This window comes from Schistocerca serialis, chromosome 9 (assembly GCF_023864345.2).
Source record: "Schistocerca serialis cubense isolate TAMUIC-IGC-003099 chromosome 9, iqSchSeri2.2, whole genome shotgun sequence".
Classification (NCBI taxonomy): domain Eukaryota; kingdom Metazoa; phylum Arthropoda; class Insecta; order Orthoptera; family Acrididae; genus Schistocerca; species Schistocerca serialis.
Window position 1 is genome coordinate 84987526 of NC_064646.1, and position 26990 is coordinate 85014515.

At 40.2% G+C, this 26990-nt stretch overlaps 1 protein-coding gene across 6 annotated transcripts in view; it reads left to right on the forward strand.

Annotated features, from left to right (window-relative positions):
• LOC126418536 (eukaryotic translation initiation factor 4E transporter) overlaps positions 1-7714 on the forward strand; it is a 320599-nt gene extending 312885 nt beyond the window's left edge. For 3 of the 6 annotated variants that reach the window (XM_050085342.1, XM_050085345.1, XM_050085347.1), the window contains 2 exons: positions 1404-1538; positions 5397-7714. In XM_050085342.1, coding sequence (XP_049941299.1) covers positions 1404-1538; positions 5397-5689 — 428 coding nt within the window. In that variant the 3' untranslated portion in view covers positions 5690-7714. The remainder of the gene's footprint in view (positions 1-1403; positions 1539-5396) is intronic. The other 3 variants (XM_050085344.1, XM_050085348.1, XM_050085346.1) reach the window with 3 other exon arrangements.
• Positions 7715-26990: the final 19276 nt, after the last annotated feature.

The following is a 26990-nucleotide window of genomic DNA, read 5'->3' on the forward strand; positions in this document are numbered from 1 at the left end:
CACACACACACACACACACACACACACACACACACACACACACATCTAATTCCTAGAAATTCTGGGGAGGGAGGCAGTGAGCTCTGATGCCACGTTTGAATCCCAGAGATGTTATATTGGGTTCAGATTTGATGAGTGTGGGGACCAGCACGTCAAGTGAAACTCATCACTGTGTTCCTTGAACCACTCCATCACACTCCCGGCCTTTTGATGTGGCACTTTATATTGTTGCTTGTTGAAAACGGCCGCTGCCGTTGCCAAACAAGATTGTCATGAAAGGGTGTATGTGGTCTAAAACCAGTTTACAGTACTCCTTGGCCATCGCAGTGCCTTATGCGAGCTCCCCTGGACCCATGGATGCCCACTTGAATGAATTTCCCGCCAGAGCAAAATGGAGCCACCACCAGCTTGTCTCCGTCCCACAGTACAGGTGTCATAATTGTTTCACTGGAAGAAGACGGGTTCGTGTTCTCCCATTGGCAAGCTGAAGAAGGTATTGGAATTCATCAGGCCATACAGTGCTTTGCCACTGTCCATTTCAGTCGTAGTTGTCGATGTTGTGGTGTTAACATCGGCACATGCATGGGTCGTTGGCTGCGGAGGCATATTGCTAGGAGGGTTCGGTGCAGTGTGTGTTCACACGCACTTTTACTACGCACAGCATTAAAGTCTGATGTTAGTTCCGGCACAGTTCGCCACCTATCCTGTTTTACTAGTCTGCTCAGCCTACTGAGTCGGACATTTGTAATAAGTGGCGGCCACCCAACCCAACATCATCTGGACGTGGTTTCACCTTGGTTTAGTCACATGTTAAAGACACTTAAGACAGCACTCCTCGAACACTTGACAAGTTGTTCATTTCCAAAATGCTCATACCGAGCCTATGGGCAATCACCACCTCCCCACTCTTACACACGAACAGCACACTCGCTGATACTACATGAACAGTGCATGTGTCTGACTAGCAGTTATTTCTTGCCAGGTGACACTGCTATCGCCTGCATGGGTTTATATCGATAGTAGGTCGGTGGTCATAATGTTCCGGCTGATCAGTGATCCAACCTAGAGTTTGCATTGTTTAATTTTTTCTACTTTTAATGTAAACCTTGCATGCTGATTAACTAGGTAAAATTATAGAAATTCAGTTATATTAATATGTACAGACAGCTGTTTTTCCCATACACCATCCATGAGTGGAACCATAATAGCATCAGGCTGATACAGATACAGTGACTCGGGCGAGAAATGAATCGCAAGTGTGCTTTGGAAAACTCATTTCCTGGAATCAGAAATGATGAAATTACACATTCAATTTTTCAAGTTACTTTATATTTTTAAGTTGTAAGACATATGTAGGTTAACAATAAATATCATGGCAACTGATGACTGTGTTCTCTTGCAAGCTCAAACACTGCAAGCTCAGCTGGTAGGCTATCAGCAGTCGCAGCAGCAGCAGCAGCAGCGAAACATCAATCCTGCTGTGCAACAGATTTTGCCCAACCAGAATTATAATACAGGGCGCAACACTTCAAAGCCAGGTAATTACAGAAGATATTTAATTGCACAAGGCTGGCTCTTTGTCTTAATGCTGATGATGGAGACTAATTTCACTCATTTGCATGCTGAACTTTAGTCTCTTCAGCTGGCATGGAAAAAAATTAAAATTTGAAAAACAGTGTTAGGTTTTTTGGATGCAAAGCTGGCAGGTCCAGGAAATATAAAGCTGGAGGAATAAATTTCTATGTATGAGGGTTGTCGGTGCCACTAATGGTTTTTCATTTTGTCTCGTCCTAGAACACACAGAAAACAACATTATCGCCATTATAATTGTGATGGCTGTCTATTTTCATAATAGGGGTCTAGATGAGTTAGATTATACTATCATTTCAGTATAATCACTTCATGTACCATCTGCTCTTACCCTCCTCCACATCCAAAGCAAAAAGACATTTATTGGAATGGTATGTAATTGTAAGTAGTTTGGTAATGGGCCCTTAGCAGCAGCTATTATAACATAGTTTAAGTATATTTTCAAATTATATGGAAAGTTCTGGCAGAGTGTAAATAATGTAGTTGTCTAACTACTAACCAAATAGTATAGATCTGTATTTGTCCAAAAGGTAGCGAACTATTGTCATGGTTGTGTGCTGGTTGACGACGAAACACCTCTACTGTTGCTTGAGTTGTTACCGTTACTTCTAAACTACCTATGTTCAAATAAATTTTCAATTTTGGAACTCTTAGGCTTTTAAACTCTCCCATCATAAGAAATATGGCAATCTTGCTGTAATTTAAGTATTACTATCTTTAAACACTTTCAAAATCAGTGTCACAGGCCCTGGCCATCCTCCTGTTTACCAGTACAAGAAATCCTGCTGAACATAGGTACTTGTCTTTCTAATCAGCTACAAATTGCCCTGGTGACAAAGGTGTAGCTGTTCCATTCACTACCATTGATGTTTCCTCCCCCTCCCCGCCTCCCCCCTCCCCCTCTCCCTCCGCCCTCCCCCCTCTCCCTCGCCCTCCCCCCTCCCGCCTCGCCCTCCCCCCTCCCCCTCCGCCCTCCCCCCTCCCCGCCTCCCCCACCCCCCTCCCCCTCCGCCCTCCCCCTCCCCGCCTCCCCCAACCCCCTCCCGCCTCCTCCTCCCCCGTCCCCCTCCCCCCTCCGCCTCCCCCTCCCCCTCCCCCCTCCCCCTCCCCCCCTCCCCCTCCCCCCTCCCCCTCCCCGTCCCCCTCCCCGTCCCCCTCCCCGTCCCCCTCCCCGTCCCCCTCCCCGTCCCCCTCCCCGTCCCCCTCCCCGTCCCCCTCCCCGTCCCCCTCCCCGTCCCCCTCCTTCTTCTGTAACAAAATGATAAAAAGGAAAGTTGCCACTCGCCATATAGCGGAGATGCATATGGACTCTGCATCTCCACTACATGGTGAGTGGCAACTTTCCTTTTCATAATATTGTTACATTCCATCCTGGATTTTCCATGCTTCATTACTTTCATCTGTTTGGTTTTTAGAACTTTCGTCTGAGTTGAGGAAAGTAATAAATTGTTACACATGGTCAACCACACAAATTACCCAGTGCTTTCATTATAACATCCCTGCTGCTTCTTAATATGCCATCCCTACAAGTTTTGATTAACAATCCCTTGTATTTTATACACAGACATGATATCACACACTTCAGTTATCAACAAAATATCAGGAAGAAAAGTTTTGCTCCAGTTCCATTGCTATTGAGACAATGCTTAATGACAATTAGAGTAAAGAAATGAAGTGTTAGGTTTAAGTTTAGAGATGTGCAGCAGAGTACTGAGAACACAATAGTACTGAAAACTTTTTTTCCCCACTTCAAACTTTTTTTCCCCACTTCAAACTTTTTCCTTTCCCACTCTTCATATGGTTTCCCACTTGTTACTTTTCTTCTTCCATTTAATCACATTTGACTGCTGCATTTGTTGCAACACAGATACTTGCACTACCTTCTTTACAGTCATTACATGTGATAAACTGCATGTAGCCTTACAGAACAGGCAACAAAGGGAGCAAACGTGGCATGGGAAGAATATTTAATTGTGTATTTACCTACTTCTGTTGCTCCATCCAAACATAAGAGTATATCGCAGTTATTTCAATTGAAGGATAGAAATGTTATTTCTTGATCTCTTAGTTGGAAAAAAAACTCTTTGCCATAATGGTGAATGGATGTAATAAAGGGCATTTGCTATTCCATAAGTGTGTTAGGTTTACTCAGTAGTGTAGCACACTTATTAAACGAAATGAATAATGTCCTGGGTATGAAGGAATCAAACTGCAATATATGCAACAGTTGTTTTGGAAGTGTCTTCACATTAACCAATCTTCCACAACAAAGCAGACAAGGGTATAAAGCTTTCATGATAAAAATTTATAAAATAAGACAGTTACAAAACTTCAGAAATTACAGTATCACTAATACTGCAAAATTCACATTCTGGTAACAGCTTTGCAAGATCAAATATTGCACTAATTTATATTCTTAGACAACAACAAAGAATTTTCCATTTTCCAATTTAATCTTTTACTTTTAATATGTTGGGTCAGTATGAAAGTTTCATTTTTATTCGTGTCAGATCACACAATTACAGTATTTTCAGCAAGATGCTCCACAGTCTAGTTTCTAGAAGACTTGTCAACTTTATCTCTTCATATAACATCAAAATTCATTCTAATGCTGCTTTTCATGTGCATTTTCTTTGGAAGGCAACATTTTCATGATCTGTCATGCATATCCACCTTTTACTGTTCCTTTGTCTTCATTAGGTTCCATAAGCAAAATTCCAATTTTGTTCAATCTGAGAACTTAGTGGCAAATGATGGTAGTGTCTCATCAATAAATAGATTAGTGCTAATACTGTTAAAATATTGCATAAAATGTTTGAAAAATGTTGCATTTGAAGTGACCAACAGAATGTTTAATGCTACAGTAACACATTTCCTAAAAGCTTCAAAGTAGTATCTTCCTAATTTATTCTGCTAGGTATTAATGGAAGAAAAAGAATATCCATTTTGCTTCAGAAGAGCCTTCACTGCACTTCAAAATATTGACTATTCCATCCTTTATATTACCACCAGCCAGAATAGTTATTATCCTGAAACAAAATTTTTTACAGCTGTAATGTCATCAGGAAGAGACTTGGCATTCCTCAGATTTAACAGTGCTGTGTACTTACTGATGTGTTGACCTAATAAAGAGCATTAAGCAGCAGTTTTGCAATTGATAGATATCTACCAAAATATCTTTTAAATAATTGAAGGAGTAAAGAGAATCAGTTACTAAGTAATAGTGCTCAGCACTCACCAGGTTTATAAAATAGATCAAATTATTTTTAAGATTTTGGTGTGTGTGTGTGTGTGTGTGTGTGTGTGTGTGTGTGTGTGTGTGTGTGTGTGTGTTTAAATAGAGAACCTTATTTTTTTGTATTCAGTTACTACAGGAAAGAGACAGGTTTTCATCTTAACATTATTTATTCACTTGGTTTCCTTTTAAATGGTACTTTAAACAGAAATGTGTAGAGATTACTAAACTGTGTGTAGATATGAATGGATTTTTTCCTAATATAAATGTAAGTTCTGTTGTTGAACTACAGAGGTCTATATCAGTAGAACTTCAAAATACCTCATAAAATCTTTCATTTCATTGTAATCCAAAGATGGTATCATTACCTGGTGAAGTTTATTGTATCTGTGGAAGTTGGTCTGAGGATAGATTTTGCCAGTGGCATTCCTATATGCCAAGGGAACATCTTTTGTAATAGTTGTGACAGTTATTCTGTTTGCTTCTGTAGTTTTTCCATTCATTTTTTGTTTCTCTGTAACTGACATCCTTCATTTGTGATATGAACATTACCTTTTAAATGATGTGTTAGGCACAGTTGCAGAGTCACGGTTGGCCGGAGGACTGCAGCGACCATCTCAGCAACAGCCGCAACAACAAGTTCAGCAGCTCGTAACACGGAACAGTGCAATTCCTCAGCAGAACAGGTCAACTTCCCCAACCAGTAACCAGTTGGCTCGCTGGTTTTCTCCAGAGTTGCTGGCCCAAGCACGTGCAGGCCAGTTGCCTAATATGCCCCCTGTGCCATCAACTCCAAATGTCTTGAGCCTTGAGGAACTGGAACGGCTGCAGCAGTCTGCAGCTGCAGCTGCCGTACACAACTAGTACCTGTCTTCTCGTTGCTGTCATTTACTTCATTATGTCCCAGGCTGGTGCAGTCTGTCATACAGAATCTCTTCCAAAGAGTAAACAGTTCTGTAGATATTGGTTAGACATCATCACAATGTGAGGAAAACTTCGGTGCTGGAAAGTTTAGTAGTTTGACGTGTGTGGGGGAGGGGGGGTACATGTGCTTGTGCACATTTTTGTATAGATAGAAACGTGCTGTGTGTAGTGGTGATGCGGTCTTATTTCCTTTATACATGTGACCACAAATGTGTAAAAAGTCTGGTGATTAAGCATTATACTACTTATTTTGTAAATTTTCTTAGAGTTTATATTATGAAAGTTACTTACGTAAACTGTTATCCCTTGCAGTGGAAGTAACCCAAGAAGAAGACTGAATTTTCGTAAATGTGAATGCTACTGTTGAAGAGTGTGCTACAGAACTCTTCACTCTGTTCAGACTGATGTTAACACAGTGATTAGTCTTATGAGAGTTTAACTTTTATTGTAAGCAACTTGAATAGGACTTTAAAAATTTTAAATTTTTTGTGTTGAGCAGGTGTGTGAAAATTACTCTGAAGCTGATGGTAGCTGTTGAATTCTTACATAAGTGAGCACAGTTTCTTGCAAATGAGTTGAGAGAGTAAAGTGCAGGAGTTGCATTAAATATTCTGTAAATTTCAGACGTCACATAAAGGTTTGAGAGGCCTATTATGTTTCCAGTCCATTAATTTGATTTTACTGAATATGTTCTACTTCAGCATGTGTAGCAGTATTTCATTATCATAGTTAAACATTCAAAGTTAATTGTCAGGCACAGGCGTGCAGTTTTAACAGATACACAGAAACTGTAATTGAATGAAACTGCATGCAGTTTAAAAAGTTATTATAGTAAGTTGATGTGATGTTGGATTAATCTTGTAGTAATTTGTCAAGGAGAACAGCAGAATACTTTTGGGTATGAAAGTGGAACAAGTTGTATCAATACCGTTCTCTAGTGTAATGACATTCTGCACGACTGAATATTGTCCGTATTTGATGCTACTTCATTGTTGCTCTTCAATGTTGTTGAAATTCTTTGAAGTAATCGAGGTGATTATGAACTGACATTCCTTAAAAAGTTTTAAAATGTTGTTGTTTATCTTGATTTATAAACTTTCATTTTTCTTTGTATTTTGAATGTGTGTGTACATTAAACAAAACTGCCATAACTTGTTCTTTCGCTCAGTGCTGCCTGAGGAAATATTTTTATGATTGCAGTAAGCAACATACATGTTTCCAGTTGACAGAAAACAAACTGTTCCATTATGGTTTTCTTCAGGGACAAAATATAAGACTGTTTTAAAGCTTTGTGTGATGTTTTGTGCGAAGTAATTTTGTAGCACTTGTTTGGCCATGTGTTCAGTGAACTGTGTGTGTGTATGTATTTTGAATGAAAGTACAAATGTGTGATAAATATATTTTCGAATACTGTACATTGTTGTGGAAATAAGAGATCTGTTTCTTGGGTGATTGACCATGACTGATACATTATAGGAAGAAAATTGTGTAGCTATATTCTGCTTTTTTCTGTAAATTGCTTCAAATAAAATAGAGTAAAAGTATTAGAAGAACGACATTTTGATGATGTATTATAGTGACGGAGAGAGCAGCTGTATAATGTACATAAATGTGTATATAAATATTTATGAAAATGGCACAGATGTTGGGCCAGAGCACACCAAATTCAGTGTATATTGTAGAAATCTTACTAATGTTAATACTCGTGAGTGCGAACAGTAACACTGCGGAGATTGTAGTTGGTGCTGATAGTCCAGAGGAAAAATACAGAAGACTGTAGTGTAGAATTTCATCATTATTGATGATTTTCAGTTATCAGCATTGATTACATTGAAACAGTTGAAAAATTGTAATAAGTTTTTGCCAGGCATTGTTCCCAGTGTTTTCTTGATTTTCTTTTGAAATGTCATTGTCATTGTAAAGTGGTAGAAAACTGATGTACATAAAGTTTTGAGAAGAAAGAAATGTGTTATTTATACCTTATTAACAGACCCTGTATGACTTACATAAATTAAGCTCTCATTTCAAGTTACGTGCTGTCATCCGAAAAACTAAACATTCATAATTTATTGTTCTTAAAAAATGTAGTGATTCAGTGCACCTAAGTGAGGAACTCAAGTTCCCTGATTCATAGGCACAGATTTTATTCTTGTAAAACTGTGTAGAATTCAAGTGATTATTGCTGTTTTGTTGTAAGGGCAGTTTTATCCCTGCAAGCAAAGATATCAGTAGCATTATTTTTATTAATAGTATCATTAACTTTTCTTCATCCATTGCCAAATTATGGTCCATATCTTCTGGAATCAGCAAATTATTATCTCATTTACCATCTGCTGCGAAGTTTAGTTTGATGTTTGGCTGTGATCCAAGGCAGATTTCTCTGGCTAATGTTCAGTCTTCCATTTCTGGAGACATTAGAATTTATGGACCTACAGGTTCTAAGAAAACTTCACTTGAACTTCAGGGCACAGTCTACAGAAAGCCCACTCTGATACATTCACAAAAATTCCAGTAGCCATCCCAAGCAAGTGATAAAAACATTAATGAACCAGGTCAAAAGAACCTTTGTATCACAGTACTGTGAGAATAAGCATGATCAGTTAAGAAATTTTGACGGCCATGGTTCAAAAGCTGAACATTTCTAGTCATATTTTTCATTATGCCTGTCTGTGACTGCTTCCTCTGTGGTAAGTAGGAGTCTTTTGTTTCACTAAAAACTCGGTAATATGTCAGTGTGATTCTGCACAACTATCTACAGGGTGGCCAGAAGCAGTCTGGAAGGAAAAAAATCTTTTAGGGATGTTGCAGGGTAGGTAATGCTGAGAAATAATTAAGAAAAAAAATTTGATACACTGCACTGTTTCAGAGTTAATTAGCATTGTAGTTAGCCAGTTGGGCAGTTGTGTATACAAACTAAAATTGCCCGCTAAATGTGATTAATATTAGTTCTCGTAGCATAGAAGACATTGCAAGAGACTGCTCAGCCTTTGGGTTGGGTTCGATCCCTACTAACATCTCGTGTCAAATTTTTTTTATTGCTCTCTTGATAGATTTTAGGAAACAAAATGAAGAACACAATTGGTGACACTGTGTCTGATGGGCTACTTGAACTTGCATGCATGCACAATGGTGTGATTGGGTGACTGAAGAAACTAGGTGATGGAAATTTCATGAAACGACATTGGCGCAACAAAAGCCTTTGTTTTAATGATTTCCACACATGACTCACAAATCATATCCATGACAGCCAAACGAACTGCCTGTCTTCAGACTTTTTCAATATCCTCTGTCAATCCTATCTTGTAGGGATCCCATACTGCACAACAGTACTCTAGCAAGGGATGAATTAAGTGTAGTATAGGTATAATAGACCTGTTGCATCGTATAAGGGTTCTGCCAAAAAAAGTCTGTGGTTTGCCTTCCCCACAACATTCTCTCTGTTCGTAGTTGTAATTCCTATAGTTACACTGACAGCCTTTAGATCTGTGAGATTTATCATGGAACTGAAATTTAGTATTTCTTTTAATACTCATATGGGTAACCTCAGTTTCCTTTATTTAGAATCAGTTGCCATTTTTCATAACATACGCATCTTGTGTGTGTCATTTTGTAATTGGGTTTTGATCATCAGATGACTTTACTATACAGTAAATTACAGCATCACCTGCAAACAATAAAAACAAGAACACTGTGCATAATGTGTCCTAAATTGTTTATGTAGATTAGTAACAGCAGAGTGCCTATGGCACTTCTGTGGGGAATGTCAGGTATCACTTCAGTTTTACTCAACGTTCCATCAGTTACTACGAACAGTGACCTTTCTGAGAGGAAATAACAAATGCAGTCGCACAACTGAGACAATACTCTATAGGCAAGCAATGTGATTTTAAGTATCTTGGGAGGAACAATGTCAAAAGCCTTCTTAAAAAATTTACAGGTGACCTCAGCAGTTTGGTCCCTTAGGAATTCACACGCATTTGAAATCTAAAAAATATGGAGTCAATTTGACATCCCCCGTTAATAACACTCATTACTGTGTGAGAATAAAAAGCTAGTTGTGTTTCACAAGAACAATATTTTCTGAACCTGTGTTGGACACATGTCAATATATCGTGTCCTTAGAGATAACTCCATGTTCGAAAACAGTATATATTCCAAAATCCTACTGTTAATAGACATTAGCAATATGGGCATGTAATTAAACAGATTACTCTTACTTCCTTTCTTGGGTATCAGTGTTGTGCAACGTTCCAGTCTTTAGGTACAAATCTGTAGTCGAGCAAGAAGTTGTATATGATACATCAGTATGGAGCTACAGTACCACTGTACACTGAAAGGAAACTAATTAGTATACAATCTGAACCAGAAGGCTTGCCTTTATCAAGTGATTTAAACTGCTTCACTATGCCAAGGATATCTACTTTAGCAATTTTTATTGGATTCTGTTATTGATTAGAATTTTGGATTATTTACTTAGTTTTCTTTGGTGAACGAATTCCAGAAAAGTGTTTAGTAACTCTGCCATATTGGCACTGTCTTCAGTGACATCACCCTATCATGCAGTGAATGTACTGATTGTGTCTTGCTACTGGTGTACTTAACATACGAGACTATAGGTTTTCTGCCAGATTTCAAGACAATTTTGTTGCAGAAACTAAACTACTAAAAGCATATCTCACTGAAGTCCATGCCAAGCTTTGGCTTCAGTAAACCATCACCAATCATGGAGATTTTGCATTCTTTTAACTTTGGCAATCTTTCTTTCTTTCGTTTTCTCCTTTTCTGATAATGTTCCGACCTGCGCAGTGTACCATGCGGTAGGCTATCTATACTTTGTTTTTTAATTGCTTGGTATAAATTTCTCATTTGCTGCCAATACTGTTACTTTGAATTTAAGCCACATCTGTTCTAAACTAACTTTGGAACATTTGAAGACACTCTTAGGCAGGCAGCAAGTGAATTTTTGTCTGGTTTTTTAAATAAATATTTTGCATTTGTTAATGATGGATTTGGATATTATGGTGTTGAGTCATGCTACAATGACATTTTGGTCATTAACACTTTCGCTGCGGCTGACACTTATAAGCGTCACAACAAGCCACGAGCCAGTGCGGCTGACGCTGATAAGCGTCCACGCTCACTGTCGGATTACTGCCTAGTTGCAGCATCAAAGCGTGTAAACTTTTGTTTTGTGTGGTCAGTTATCGAATGTATATTTTTCGTAATGGCAGTTAATGAACCAACACCTAGACCTTCCAATGTGAAAAGGAGCAGGAAAAGTGTTAAACTGACAGAGGAAAAGTTACTTAGTTTACTAGACGACAGTGATTTTCTGTCTAGTGAGGATGAGGCATACCACGGAGATTGTCATTTAGAGGCTGCAGAAGAATTGCAGTGTGATGATAGTGTAGAAGCACAGCTTTCGAATCTGTTTCGTGACACTTCCGAATCTGACGATATGGATCACGACGATTGTGTGGAAATAGACGACGAAAAAGTAATGCATCTAAGGTGTCATCATTAAGTCAGTATAGAATGTGACCCTACAGATCTTACAAGGTCTTGACGTCGGCCTGTAGCTCAGGTGTGCTTAGGAGCGTCGGCTCCGAGCGGTACCTGCTGTTTCAAAGTGTTACTGGCTCGCACTCGTACGTTGCCAGGCCGCACTGGAGAGTTGCATGCCTGCACCGATGCCACAGCGAAAGTGTTAATTATTGCATCCATCATAGTGCTCACTACTTGCTCAGGATTACTTTTTGCCAAGAGGTCAAATATGTTTTTACAACCATTTGCACTTCGAGAGGGCTCGTGAACTAACTGTTCAAAATAATATTTGGATAAAGCATTTAGAGTGATTTGGGACTACGTTTGATGCCTACCACCAAGTTTAAACATGTATTTTAGCCAGCTTATCAGGGGTTGATTTAAATTCCCACCAGCTATAATTGTAAGAATGGGGTACCTATTTGAAATGAGTCTAAAGTTTTCTTTGACCTGTTCAGCAATTTATAATCTGAATCAGGGGATCAGTAAAGGGAACCAATTAGTAATTTATTTCCATTGTCAAGTATAATTTCTACCCATACTAAATCGTAGGAAGTATCTATTTTAATTTCACTAGAAGATAAACTGATTTGTACAGCAACAATCCTTTCTGAACATCATTATGTCCTTTGTAAAAGTTTCAGCTTTCCATGCTTATAACAATTTGAGTTTCAGTACTTTCTATTAGCATTTGCAGCTCCGGATATTTATGTACACAGTTTCAACAGCTTACAATACTGATTGTTGGTATGTCTATCCTCATCCTGTGTTTGTCCTGTACCCTTTGAGACTGAAGCTCAGACCCTCTACCCAGTTCACTCTCAACACACACCCCACTATTCGTGTATCTGCTTCCTATATGTAGTACACCCCTGACCTATTACATGGAACCTGAAACTTCATGAACATACTGTGCAAGATGAGGAATCTGGGCCTTACAGTGTCTGAGCAGCATCTGAGCCTCTAATTCAGACCCTCCGCTTGGCCATTCCGCTATCGGTCCTGTCGATGGTGCTATGGATGAGAGTACTGCCTTCATCTCACAAGCAAGACTGGCAGTCTTTACCAATTAAGACAGTCAAAACTATAGAGTGTCTCTTCCACTTCAAAGCGACTCGCATCATTATTTCCGAAATGAGCTACCAACTGCAGTTGCCTACACTCTGTGCCCTTCGTGGCATCCGGAAGCACCTGTTGCACATCAGGAATTATACACCCCTTTATGCACACTGGTGTTCCTCCTCTCATGGCAGCCATATCTCTAAGGTGCTTTATTATACACATGGCCCTGGAGCTCCCAACTACCAGTAATCCCACTCTCTGGGAATGCTCAGATCTTGCAGACCAAGAGGCTTCCTTTGAAATAGGGCGAGTGACTGCATCTGGCTGAGGATTTTTATTAGCCACAGATAACGCCTGAAACCTTTTTGTTAGACAGACCACAGAGGCCTTTTGATCAGCGACCTGAAACGTCTTAACGCTGCCTGCCACGCCGTGAAATGATCTCCCACTGCCACAGGTGATGGTCACCCCATTGTAGGCAACTATAGAAGCAGCCACAGTTGTGGACTGATAAGAGGACATGGGGGATGGGTGGATATCCCTCAGATTCCCACTTCTACCCTGCCGTAGTGATGCTATTGGCAACAGCCTCGAGCTTCATGGCCGAATGCAGCATCGCCCAGAGCTGTGAGTGAAAGGTTACCAACTCAGTTCGCATATGAATGCAACCCTATCCATACCAAAGGTAGTGGAACTATGCACTAGACAGTTACAGTAGCTTGTGAGAACTCTTAAGGCTTTCTAAATAAAACACATTATTAACATTGTACAGCTTTATTCTTCATGTCTATGTATTTATTTCTCAACATAGTTACACAGGCCATGACCACATTTCTCCAACAAGTGGTCATTTTGTTGATACTGTCACTGTAGGCTGTTTGACTTTGTTGACAAAGCCAGAGCTTCATCTCTGATTGCATTGCTTCATCAATATCAAAGTGAAGTTCTTTAAGTTTTGGACTAATTTGGGACTGTATGGACAATGATTGACGACAGTGAACCCAAGGCGTCAGATTCAGCAGATGACACAGCGCTTGTGTGTGTCTGGCATTGTCATGCTGTAGAAGTCGGTGCTTCATGTGTGGAGGAACCTTTTAAATTTGAAACTAAGATTGCAGAAGACTGTTTTTCACACACTGACATAAGTTACATTACTCGCCACCATGTTACAATTCAGAGCCTTCTGATGGCAGAGGGCTCCAAATATGTAGGTGTGAAGAATAAAGTAGACTGTCAATAAAGTTTGTTTTATTTTAAAAGCAAAGAGCTTCCATGTAAAAAAATTTGGAGACTTTACTTTTCAGCATCTTCTCATATTAGGCAGCACCTGATATTGCAAACCAACCATTGAGTGGACATGCAGAAACAATTCAGCTTGCTGTCTGTGTCTTACAGCCTCTGATGATGTCTTGTAGTTTTGTTTCGAACAATTTAGCTAGTGCCAACTTAAATATTAATTCAATTTGTTAGGATCATTTGTAGTTATGACAAAAATCTATATACCATAAACGATGAAATGCTTTGAGGACCTACCAATGGACAACTCAGGTTTTACCTTTTACACAAAAGCTGCTAGTGCACAGACTTGGCCCAGTTTCTTAGATTTGTCTTTCAGAAAACTGTCAATGAAAACCCTGCAAGGTTCAAAATTCTCATTTGTTTGATCAGGCCTCATAAATTATTTTGTATACCCCACTTCTGCAAAAGGCTATGAATTGGAAAAATACGTAGAAGATATCATTGATCTTTGAATCAGTTTGTATCACGTAATGTGAATAGCTAAGTAAGGCAAATTTGTACTAGATTCATCCTTGTTATCTGTGGTTGGAAAGTTTGTTTGGGCTGGCAGCTATGGCTGAACTGCTTAATGGATCTCGCGGAACGCAATTGTAGACTTTCTTTATTATTTATTTATTTTTTTATTAGAACATCTGGTGTGACACTCACAGTGCACTCAAAAATTATATTGAGAAATCAGTTCTTAATGCTCTTTGTTTTAGACAAAACGCTGCTTTGGCTCATAGATTTTTCCACTAGCCTTAGGTGGTATGGTTACTAACAGTCATGAAGTAGCTGTGGCATACATTTGTCATTTCTCCATGCACTTCCTTGTACATTATGACTACCACTAAGCAGAAGTAGCCTTTAATGCCAGTGTTCAAGGGTTCTGCTACTGTGTTGTGACATCATAAACACACAATATTTATAACAACCATGGAAATTCTTGGATGGAATAATATGTAAAATAAAGGAAAGGTAATCACTCACCTATAGCTGACTGATGTGTGGCACACACAAAACTATTTACAGCAGCTTTCGAGCAAGAGCTTTAGAAGTGCACACATTCACACACTTAACAACACAGAGAACAAACACATGTGCCTGTGGCCACAGTGAGTCTAGCTGTGGCCATTGGCATGTGCTTTTGGGTGTCTATGTGCTTCTACTAGAGAATGAGCAAGAGCATGAAAGCTTAGTATGAATAGTTTTCTGTTACCTGTTTCTATGTGTCACACATAAGACAGCTATTTCCTTTAGTTAACACAATATTTACAGAAATTGGTAAAATTGCCTTCAGTCTTCTTTGCTATCCTTTAAAGTCTCCAGTATGTATTTTAATACAGTAGTGAGAATTTGTGAGGTGCATGGTTACAGCACATTAAAGCAGTGTATAAAAACTGACAAAACCCAGATCATGTATTTTCTAGGTATGCTGGGTTGAGTCTGCTGAGAGAGACAGTTACAAACTTGCATTGAATGTGTGAGTACCATGATGAAGCACTTCATGGGGGCCCGAATAAGGTAGGTGAAGGGTCACATGTATTGTGTCATCATGAAGCATGACATATTTGCAGTCCATAAGCTCTTTAGAGATGAAGATTTTTGGCGTAGAGTGAGGGGAGGGGGGAGAGGTACGCTGAGTCAAGAGCTGGGCCTTCTCATTCAGTCAACAAGAGAGGGCAGAGAAGCTTTCACAGAGGGAAGTTTGTGCAAAACAAAATTGCCTGGGAGGGATGATGTCTCACTACACAGCAGCTCGGCAAGGGAGGCACCCAGGTCATGTTTATGAGCTGTGCCCACCTAGAATAAACCAGGGGAGGGTGTTAGTCTAGTCACCTCCATGTCACATTAGGGCCTACTTGAAGTTACGGTGCCACCTGTCAACGAGCCCACTACTTTGTCTATGATATGCAGTTGTTATGTAGCAAGCGATGGTGCACAACTTGTGAAGTTCAAGAAATAAAAATGATTCAAACGATATGTCCAGGTCCTTGCTGATGGACGAGGGGCATCAGAAATGAGTGAACTAAGTAGACCCTAGACCATTTGCAACAGTTTTTGCTGTAATGTCTGGAAGGGGGTCACCTCCACCCATCGTGTCACATGGTCAATGACTGCCAGGTTAGAAAGGTAGCCAGCTAAGAGAGGCAGGATGCCTACGAGGTAGATGAGTATATACTGGAATCGACCCTTCGATAAAGTGGTCAAAAGGGGGCTGGGTGCATCATGAGGTTTTTCTTTGTTGGCAGGGAACACGTGCTTTTGTCCACAACTTACAGTATTTCTTGATGTTCAGCCAATTTCTTGGTGATAAGGTGTGGGTCATGCTTCAGCATGTGCAAGGAGGATGTGTAAGGTTATGATATTGCTCAAAGATTAAGCGGCAGAAAGGTTGAGTGACGAGAACATATCCAATTCTGTGATGTGTAACACAGTCGCTCCCGGTATGAGCCTGGGTTCAGTGCAAAGGTTCATCATGGAATCGTTCAGTAGATCTTGAAGATGCTGCTCATTATGTTGTCCCTGTGCAAATTCTTCATAATCAATGTGTGCAAAAATAGTGCCAAGGCATGAGTGAGTGGTAGTTAGCTACAACATTGTCAGTACCTTTTCCATGCTGGGTGTCAGTTGTGTATTGTGCAATGTACTCCAAATGTCTGTATCATCTACTGCACTCTCCTTTGGGGCATTGGGATAGTGTGTAGGGGCAGTGTTCCTGAGAGAGATCCTTTGATGCCTCACAAAAATAGTGCACAGCTTCATAGATTGCTAAGAGTTCTTTGACAAAAGTGGACCATTTGCATTGCAGTTGTGTAAGCTTGTGGGAAAAGAAGTGCAGGGGCTGTTGGGACACACTGCAATAAAGTGCCAATGGCCAGGTCACTAACATCTGCAGTAATTGAGAGTTGCTCAATGGGGATGGGACGCGCCAAGGTGACAGTCTGCACAAGGGAATCCTTTGATGTGTTCGAAGGTTCGCTGAATATCCAGCATCTGCATAAATTTGCATTGACCAGAGGTATTCTTGCCCCTTATCACTTGGGGTAAGGGGCCTGGAGGGTCTGCGTGGGGTAGATGGCAACAGTAGAAATTAATCATTCCTACAAAATGGCGAAATTTGTGGTAGGTGGAGGTCGCAAATGAGCTCTATGCACTCAGTAGTGGGTGAGATACCCGAGGCATCCAGTCACTTGCTTTTATATGAATGCAAGGTGTCTGTGCTTTAGGAGCCATGCTCAGGCTGGACTGACTCACTCCTTTGCACCAACAATCTCCAGTTACCAATCTCTCCCATCTAGAACTATAGGGCACTCGCATCAGCAATGCCACTGTGCTGTAACAGAGGAACATAAGGGTAGATTCGATCCTTCCAGTACAGGTCTGATGTCTGTACCATTTTGGGAATGTCTTAAAGAACAGACACCATGCAGAATCTGCAGCTGTGATGGGGGAGAAAGGAAAGGGACTACTGATATCAGTTGTAGTGGGAATTTACGCATAATCAGCAGCAACAAGTGAAAATGTGTGCTGGACCGGTATTCAAACCTGGGATCTCCTGCTTCTAGGTAGTTGCGTTAACCAATGCACCACGCAGACACAGGGTTTATCGTAATTGCACGGTTTAACATGGCACACCTCTCAGCCAACCCACTTGCAATTGGCAAAGTTGACACGTCATTGATTGTCACAGCACCATTATCGGCCAGTTCATTGGGAACCTGTTCGAGGTGAGCTGAATTGTAAGCCACCCCTACTATTTTATTGCTTCTTTTGGATGTACATAAGTGTTTAATACTTACTGTTGTCTGGCTGGTTGGAAAATTCTGGCATCAGACATTACTAAATAGTCAGATATAGAGGGCAAACTTACTCCTGAAGTACATGTGGAAGTTCTGACCATGAGCATATGAGGCATGTCCTATCTGTTCTCCCTCAATGTTCTATGATTCTGCTCCTTCCAAAACACACTATTATTAATGAAGAGGTCATAATATATGTACACTTCTCTACAACACAGCTAATTTTATTCTGCTTTGAATATTTGTAACATGTCTCTACTGGTTCTAATTGCACTCACTCTACAAATGCAGTCTCTCATTTATCTCAATCCTGTATGAGTTTGCCATTGCCAGTCCATTACTGTACAATCACATTTTCATTATGTAACAATTCCCTCAATACAAAATTTAAATCTGACTTCAAAATTATCACTTTTATACAATTGGGATCTGCTCTGAAATCACACTCCAGGTCTACTGACAATACTGTGGAATATCACAAAACTAATACGCATTTTTAGGCGTGATGTGCAGAGCACAAGCTCCCGGGACCTGCCCTGCAAGCGTGCTCTGGCTCAACTAAGTCACTAATTCATGCCAATGATCTCCAGACACCAATCTGTCCCATCTAGAACTGTAGGGAATCCCCATCAGCAATGTCACTGTGGTTTAACGAAGGAGCATAAGGGTAGATTCAATCCTTCCAGTAAGGGAGTGATGTGTGTACCCTTACACCTCCAACTAAATGTTTTCAAAATCCATGTGAAACAAGGATTTGTGAAAGAAAAAAGTAAAAAAATTCCCTCGATTACTGAAAAAAGGAGTTCCCCATTAACTGAGTGTAATTGAAATTGGCAATGGTTCCCCCATAGCTTGGCAGCATGGTCTTTCCTTTTCTTTTTTCCAAATAAATACTTCACCCTTTTGTCACCCATTCATCTCTACTATTTTCTGACATTTACAAAGGCATATTCAGTTTCATAATGTATAGACTTATTCAAGCAGGATAAGATCATACTGCAGATTACAATTAAGTCCACTTCACATTACATGTTGTTGTTGTGGTCTTCAGTACGGAGACTGGTTTGATGCAGCTCTACATGCTACTCTATCCTGTGCAAGCTTCTTCATCTCCCAGTACCTAATGCAACCTACATACTTCTGAATCTCTAGTGTATTCATCTCTTGGTCTCCCTCTACGATTGTTATCCTCCATGCTGCCCTCCAATACTAAATTGGTGATCCCTTGATGCCTCAGAATATGCCCTACCAACCGATCCCTTCTTCTAGTCAAGTTGTGCCACAAATTTTTCTTCTCTCCAATTCTATTCAATACCTCCTCATTATTTATGTGGATCTACCCATCTAATCTTCAGCATTTTTCTGTACCACCACATTTCGAAAGCTTCTATTCTCTTATTGTCTAAACTATTTATCATCCACGTTTCACTTCCATACGTGGTTACACTCCATACAAATGCTTTCAGAAACGACTTCCTGACACATAAATCTATACTCAATGTTAACAAATTTCTCTTCCTCAGAAACGTTTTCCTTGCCATTGCCAGTCTACATTTTATATCCACTCTACTTCGACCATCATCAGTTATTTTGCTCCCCAAATAGCAAAACTCATTTACTATTGTAAACATCTCATTTCCTAATCTAATTCCCACAGCATCACTTGAGTTAATTCGACTACATTCCATTATCCTCATTTTGCTTTTGTTGATGTTCATCTTATATCCTCCTTTCAAGACACTGTCCATTCCGTTCAGCTGCTCTTCCAGGTCCTTTGCTGTCTCTGACAGAATTATAATGTCATCAGCGAAACTCAAAGTTTTTATTTCTTCTCGATGGATCTTAATTCCTACTCCAAATTTTTCTTTTGTTTCCTTTACTGCTTGCTCAATATACATATTGAATAACATCGGGGATAGGCTGCAATCCTGTCCCACTCCCTTCCCAACCACTGCTTCCCTTTCATGCCCCTCGACTCTTACAACTGCCATCTGGTTTCTGTACAAATTGTAAATGTACATTACATAAAATACAAATAATCCTTGCTGAAAGATAAATACATAGCAACACATTTTTCAAGAATTTTCACACCATAAGATCAAACTGAAGATTGCGATTAGATTTTGTTTCAATTCATTTCCAAATTTATGAAATATAAAATTTCATGCTGAAAGAGAATACATAGCAATACATCCCCCAAAGTTCTTCACTACACAAGACACAATTGAAAATTCCACTTACACATCACTTCAGTCCATTTCAAAATTCATGAAGTATGAAAGTCTTTGCTGAAAGGAAAATACACAGAAACATATTTCTCAAAATTCTTCACCCCACACTTTGTTATTTACTTTAACCAAATAGTCCGAATCAGGTGCCTATTTTAAGTGACAAAAGCTTTTTTGCATGGCAAAAAATTTATAAATTGATAAACTTTAACTAAACCTACATGTTATAGAAAATTATTATTATTATTATTATTTTTTTTTTTTTTTAATTCAGTAAACATGAACAAGGCATAGATTTAAAATTTCAGTCTGTTGCAAAGAGAAAGAGAAAAAAGTACCACAAATAAGAAAAAAGTGATTTCATACATTCTTGAGCACATCTTTGCACTGCACAGATAAATCCACAGGGAGACACTGCAGGAATATCACACAGGATCTGCGCACATGATGACACACAGTGGTTAACTGTGATATGCAGCAAACTCATGCTCCTCACAAGCTGCCATGGTGTAGCGTCATGTTACATATGCAACAAGTAAGCAAGCTGTCTATAGCTGATCCACATCTGCTGTTGTAGCTGATGGGGCAGATGTCTATGCTTGCTGAAGGCATCCACCTGTTCACTGAATTCTCCCCTTCCTGTTGGCTCGTTCAGGCACCGCCCGAGTCTCCCCAATGGGCAGGCTGCTCTCTGCTGCACCACTCCACAGTTAAATGCAGCGCCTCGCATCATGGGCTCATGACATGAAACAGCACATTACTTTGTGTGAACCACAGCTTCTTCTCATAAATTCTCTATAGCTGCCCACTCCTGCCACACCTCCTAACAAGTGCCACAAGTGCTGAACTCACCCTAGCTATTCTAAAAGAATCACTGTGCTTTAAAGCAACAGTCTAAGTGGCAGCGTAACTGAATATATTCGAACCAACCTTAACTAATTCACAACACAAGCTTACACACACAACACTTCTTTATCATTGTTTAATAAATCACTGTCCTTCAGAGAAACATATCTACGTCTAATTGTCCTTTACTGACACTGTTCACTCCTGACAGTCACATCTACTACAACAAGGTCTTACTTTTTTGACATTGTGAATTACTTTTTTCTTTTCACAATGACTAAAGGGCCTGTTCTACTGGTTTTGACCCATCTCTATTAGCCCTATATTCAGCATTTCTTGCAATTCTTTTTCTACTGCTTCTTTTTCAGGCATGTGGAATTGGATAATGTGGCTCTAAATATGGTTTATGAGGTTTTAATTTTATATGTGGCATGGTGTGCCCGTTATTATTTGTGGTATATTTACAAAAACCTCCCTGAGTGTTTTAATTAATGGGAATAGCTTTCCAGCTGCTACAACCCCTATGTTAAAAATCCCATTTATTTTGCTGTTTATTTCTTCCCATTTCAACTCATTTGCTGCTCCTGCACGAATTGGAGATACATCACTTTGCTTAGGATTTATTAAATTCTCCTCTTCTACTTTCCATTCACAAGTCACTAATCGGTAATTGCAGGAAAAAACCTGGTATTCTGTCTACTGTCATTTTGTCACTAAATATTACTTTTTTCTTTGTCATATAACCTCATTTCATTTCACCCATAATCTATCTCTGCATTGTGCTCTGTCAACCAATCAGAGTCACGAATGACTTGTTTTCCCGTATTCACCCACAGCTCATTTTATTTTGAATCCACTAATGGGTAAACTCGGTATTACATCTCCAGATTTCAATAATTTATTATATATATTGTTTGCTGTGGCAGACACCTAACTTCCTAAGTCAACTAATGATTTATTCACACACAGTGGGGGATACAGAAAAACCTCAAGGAGGGGGTGCTAAAGATATCTTGAGCTACCTTTACTTTTACCGTAATAGAAAATAATCGAGTCACAAGCAAAGTTTAAGAAAGTTTTATTTAAACTGATTATACACATATACAAGACAAAGCCATCTTATGCTATAAAAAAGTTACAATTGTGGTTCTCTTCCTTAAATGATGAATTCGATGCACCTATTCATCCTGGCAAATCAGTTAATTACATCATCAATAGGACAATCAGTGTCTGAGTGAGCATTCAACATAATGGATCCATCCTCCTTCATTGTCGACCTCAGTCATGCCTTTGTACTCCGCAATATTTAAAAACTTCTTTCTACTGTAGCAATAGATGCAGGTTGACAAGCAAAGTAGGATAGTCGGATCTAGGACAAACAGACAACATTTGCATAAGAGAATCATGATCATTAAGGACGTTTATGCTCGTTTGCTTGTATTGAAGAATCTCTCCCATTGGTCTCTTTTTAATCACCAAGAGTGATTCTTCTTCAGAGAATGGTAGTTCAGTTAAGCGAGTAGTCCGTACTTATAACGCTATGTATTGAAGGTTCTCTGTACAAGAAAACAGTAGAATATTTGTGACTTTCCTCAAACAAATACCAGACACAATAACGGATAGAGATCACTAGAATGTCCGCTACTTTTCTCGTAGGTATGTGGTAGCTGTCTATGTGCCAGACAGAAACATATAAAATACGATGACACAGATGCGTGTGCTACGTAGGAAACTGCAACTATTTGATAACTTGATTCAGTCGAGTTGACTGACGAAAGAAACGAACGAATTGTGTGCGGGCTGACTGGTGGGGGCAGCGCAAATGGCAATATAGCAATGCAGGCAGCCCCGCAAGAGAGAGAAGGGGGCTTCTTGTTCTTCCCTTAATTTTTCTGCTTTTATTACATAAATGGTTTTGTCTGTTTCTCTAGTTGTTCACAGACTCCCCAAATATGTTTCAGGTCAGGCCAATCCTGAAACACTTGTTCACTGGAAATTGTGCTCCTCATTTTGTCCCCCGCCCTTCATATTTATTTTCACGCTCACCATGCTCTTCTGTGATTCATCTACCTGTGCTAAATACCTTGTTTTGTGTTTCTAGCGGCCTTTTTTTGTGCTTCTGCTGCAAACACATTCGTCTTTGTGCCTCCTTTACTAACCCCTTGTCCACTTGGTAAACAAGTATTTTGCGCTTCATTAGCGTGCACTATTCAAGTTCAATCAGTACCCATATTGCTTGTTCTTCTTTCACTGTTTTCACTTCAGCACAATCTGTATTCATACATTGTATCCACATCTGATGTTCAAAATCAATACACAATACATTTTTCCTTAGTTTCTTCATGAATTTCATCTTGGAAACACAATGTTTATTCATGCACTGTCTGTTGCACTCAGATTTTCATTGTCTGCTTCTTATTCTACCTGAGCCAATTCTACCAATATTGTTTCAGACTGTTGTTTCAGATTTTCCTTGGCTTCAGTCTCTTCCTCCTTACATATTGTCTCATCCATTCTTTCCTCCCACATTTTAAATGTTTTCTTGATATTCTCCTCGTGTTTCTTCAATTTCTTATCCATATTCTTTATCATTGACACTTTAATTTCTTCCTTTTGTTTCTCCAGTTTTTTGTCCATATTTTCCCCACACTTCCTCTTGTTTCTTGGACATTTATTTAATAATTCCCTTTTGTTCCCTTCACATTTCTTCAAATACTTCTGTTATTTGTAACAGTTTTTTCTCTTCCTCTACAAAGTTCACTAACATGTTTCCTGAATTTTACACAATTTCTGTCGATGTTTAAAATTTCAGAAATATCGCTTTTTTGCCAAACGCAGCTTTAGTCACCTCCTAGTCTTTGCTGCATTGTATTGTATTTTGTGGAACTGTGGACCTAGAAACAATGGAGAGGCTTCGTCCCTGCTTTAGCCCGCAGTGGTACACAACCCCACAACAGGCTACAGCAGTCCACTCACCCCACCACCTCCCCACACCGAACCCAGGGTTATCCAGGGTTATTGTGCGGTTCGGCCACCAGTGGACCCCCCTCCCCCAGGAAAACATCTCACATCAGACGAGTGTAACCCCAATGCCCCAATGTTTGCGTGGTAGAGTAATTATGGTGTACGCATACATGAAGTGCACAGGAATTGCTGACATAGAGTAACTGAGAATCGCTGACATAGAGTAACTGAGGCGGAATAAGGGGAACCAGCCCACATTCACTGAGGCAGATGGAAAACTGCCTTAAAAACCATCCACAGACTGGCCGGCACACAGGACCTCGACACTCAACAGGTACCAGCACACCTTCCCACCCGGAAAGCAGTGCGTTAGACTGCACGGCTAACAAGGTGGGCAGCCTCTGCTGCACTGTTAAACTATTTCCACAGCAGTAATTTTTGTTAATGGTCTACAGCAACATGCAACATTTACATTCTGTATTTTCAGCTGTTGCTGGCTGCTGTATTGCTGGCTGCTATTCATTTTGATGTGACATCTGTGTAATTCTTTGTGTCATTCTGTCGTCCAGCTCCTTCTTTCTTGTAGTAGTTGTTCCATTATATCCAAATGTTTGAAAACTGTTCTTGCAGTCATTCCACTCTTCCTATGATGCCTCCTCAGACTGAACAATTCGGTACTGTTTTGTTGTGTTATTTTTCTCCCCACATCTACAGCCAAAGCATTTAAAAAGTTCAGTCGTGTCATACTTACCAAATGTAACTGCCCCTACTGTTTATTGCTTTTTCTGTGAATACAGATGATTAATACTTGCTATAGCATGGCTGGTTAGAAAATTTTGGCTTTAGGCGTTAATAAATCACCACGTATATGAGGGTGATTCCAAAAGTAAGGTCTCCTATTTTTTTTATAACTACGTAGACCTATTTATTTCTACAATGGTTTACATCAGTTTACAGCTTGAACATTTAGCTATTTTTTGACAAAATCTCTATTTCTGTCAATGCATTTTTGTAGACGCTGTGGCAGTTTTTGTGTGCCCATATCATACCAGCTTGCCTCCATGCTGTTCAGAAAGTTATGAACTTCTTCTTTCACCTCGTCATCGGAGCTGAATCGTTGGGACCACAATTAATGCTGACAGGTACTGTGAGACTCTGAAAAAACTCAAATGGGCAATTCGGAACTGGAGAAGAAGAATGTTGAGCAAGGGCATACACATTCTCCATGACAACGCTCGCCCACGCATCGCTCAGCAAACCGTTGCTCTCCTGCAACAGTTTCAGTGGAACATAATCACCCACCCACCCTATAGTCCTGACTTGGCGCCCAGTGACTATCACCTGTTCCCTAGGTTAAAAGAACATCTGGCTGGAAAGCGATTCAGCTCCGACAACGAGGTGAAAGAAGAGGTTCATAACTTTCTGAACAGCATGGCAGCGAGCTGGTATGACATGGAAATACAAAAACTGCCACAGTGTCTGCAAAAATGCATCGACAGAAATGGCGATTATGTCAAAAAATAGCTAAATGTTCGAGCTGTAAACTGATGTAAACCATTGTAGAAATAAAAAAAATAGGAGACCTTACTTTTGGGATTACCCTCGTAAAGGGCAAACTTACTCCCAAGGAATATGTGCCAATAACTACAGTTCTGACCATGAGCCTAAGATGTATGTCCTCTCTATCCTCTTACAATGTTCTATGATTCAGTCCCTTCTGAACACTCTATTAATAAGGAGGAAGCTGTAACATGTGAACACTTTTGTACAGCACAGTTAATTTTATTTCACTTTAAATACATACATGTCCCTACTGGTTCTGATTGCAGTCACTGTATAAATGCAGTCGCTCATTTATCTCAAGCCTGTATGAGTTTACCATTGCCAGTGCATTACTGTATAATAACCTTTTCATTATATAACAATTCCCTCAATACAAAATTTAAATCTGACTTCAAAAAATTGTCACTTTTATATACTTGGGATGTGCTCTGCAATCGTGATCCAGCTCTACTAACAGTATTCTGGGCTTGCTCATGCCCAACTGACTCACCCCTTCACACCAATAATCTCCAAGTGCCAGTCTCTCCCTTCTTGAACTATGAGGCATCCCCGTCAGTGATGCTGCTGCGCTGTGGCAAAGGAGTGTAATGATAGATTAGGTTCTTCCAGTATAGGATCGATATCTGTACCCGTACATGGCAAGTACTGAAGGTGGGTGAGAATATTCGTATGCAGAATGAGATTTTCACTCTGCAGCAGAGTGCGCTGATATGAAACTTCCTGGCAGATTAAAACTGTGTGCCAGACCGAGACTCGAACTCGGGACCTTTGCCTTTCGCGGGCAAGTGCTCTACCACAATTTTAATCTGCCAGGAAGTTTCATATCAGTGCACACTCCACTGCAGAGTGAAAATCTCATTCTGGAAACATCCCCCAGGCTGTGGCTAAGCCATATCTCCGCAATATCCTTTCTTTCAGGAGTGCTAGTTGTGTAAGGTTTCGCAGGAGAGCTTCTGTTAAGTTTGGAAGGTAGGAGAAGAGATACTGGCAGAAGTAAAGCTGTGAGGATGGGGCGTGAGTCGTGCTTGGGTAGTTCAGTTGGTAGAGCACTTGCCCGCGAAAGGCAAAGGTCCCGAGTTTGAGTCTCGGCCCGGCACACAGTTTTAATCTGCCAGGAAATTTCAATATTCGTATGCCTTAAGGATACATGTAGTAAAATGGGAACTTGAGGAGTACACTGTCAACAAACTGTTGCCATGTTTGGGCAGCATTTTTCTGACTGTATGGCATATAGAGGAACTCACACAGGCTGAAAGGCATAATTATAGCTCTCTTGTGTTTGCCCCGATAGCTGAGTGGTCAGCATGACGGATTGCTGTCCTACAGGCCCGGGTTCGATTCCCAACTGGGTCAGGGGGTTTTCTCTGCCCAGGGACTGGGTGTTGTGCTGTCTTCATCATCATTTTGTCCTCATCCGGCATGCAGATCGCCCAATGTGGTGTCGAATGTAATAAGACCTGCACCAAGGCGGCCGGACCTGCCCCGCAAGGGGCCTCCCGGCCAATGACGCCAAATGCTCATTCCATTGTATTTTCCATAGCTCTCTTGTGGGAATCCACTGGGCACATAGTGATCTGTAAATAAGGATTTTTTTTCAGTCTGCAACATTGAACACCATAGTACTGGTGAGGTAGTGCATGAAATCCAGAATGTTAGGTACAGGGTAATTGTCTCTGATGGTACGAGCATTGAGGGAGCAATAATCACCACATAGTCTGACCAGACCCATCTTTTTCTGGGACAAGGCCAACTGGTGAGGCCCAGCAACTGTCCAAAGGACATACAATGCCTGCCTGAAGAATTTCATCAATTGTACCTTTTGCTGTACATAGATGGTCAGGTTTTAGTCTGCAAGGGCGTTGACTCACTGTGCGCCCAGGGGTTGTGTTGATTTGATGCACTGATCCATTCTTCATCACAGATATATCAATCAAGTCCTGACAGGAGCGGCAC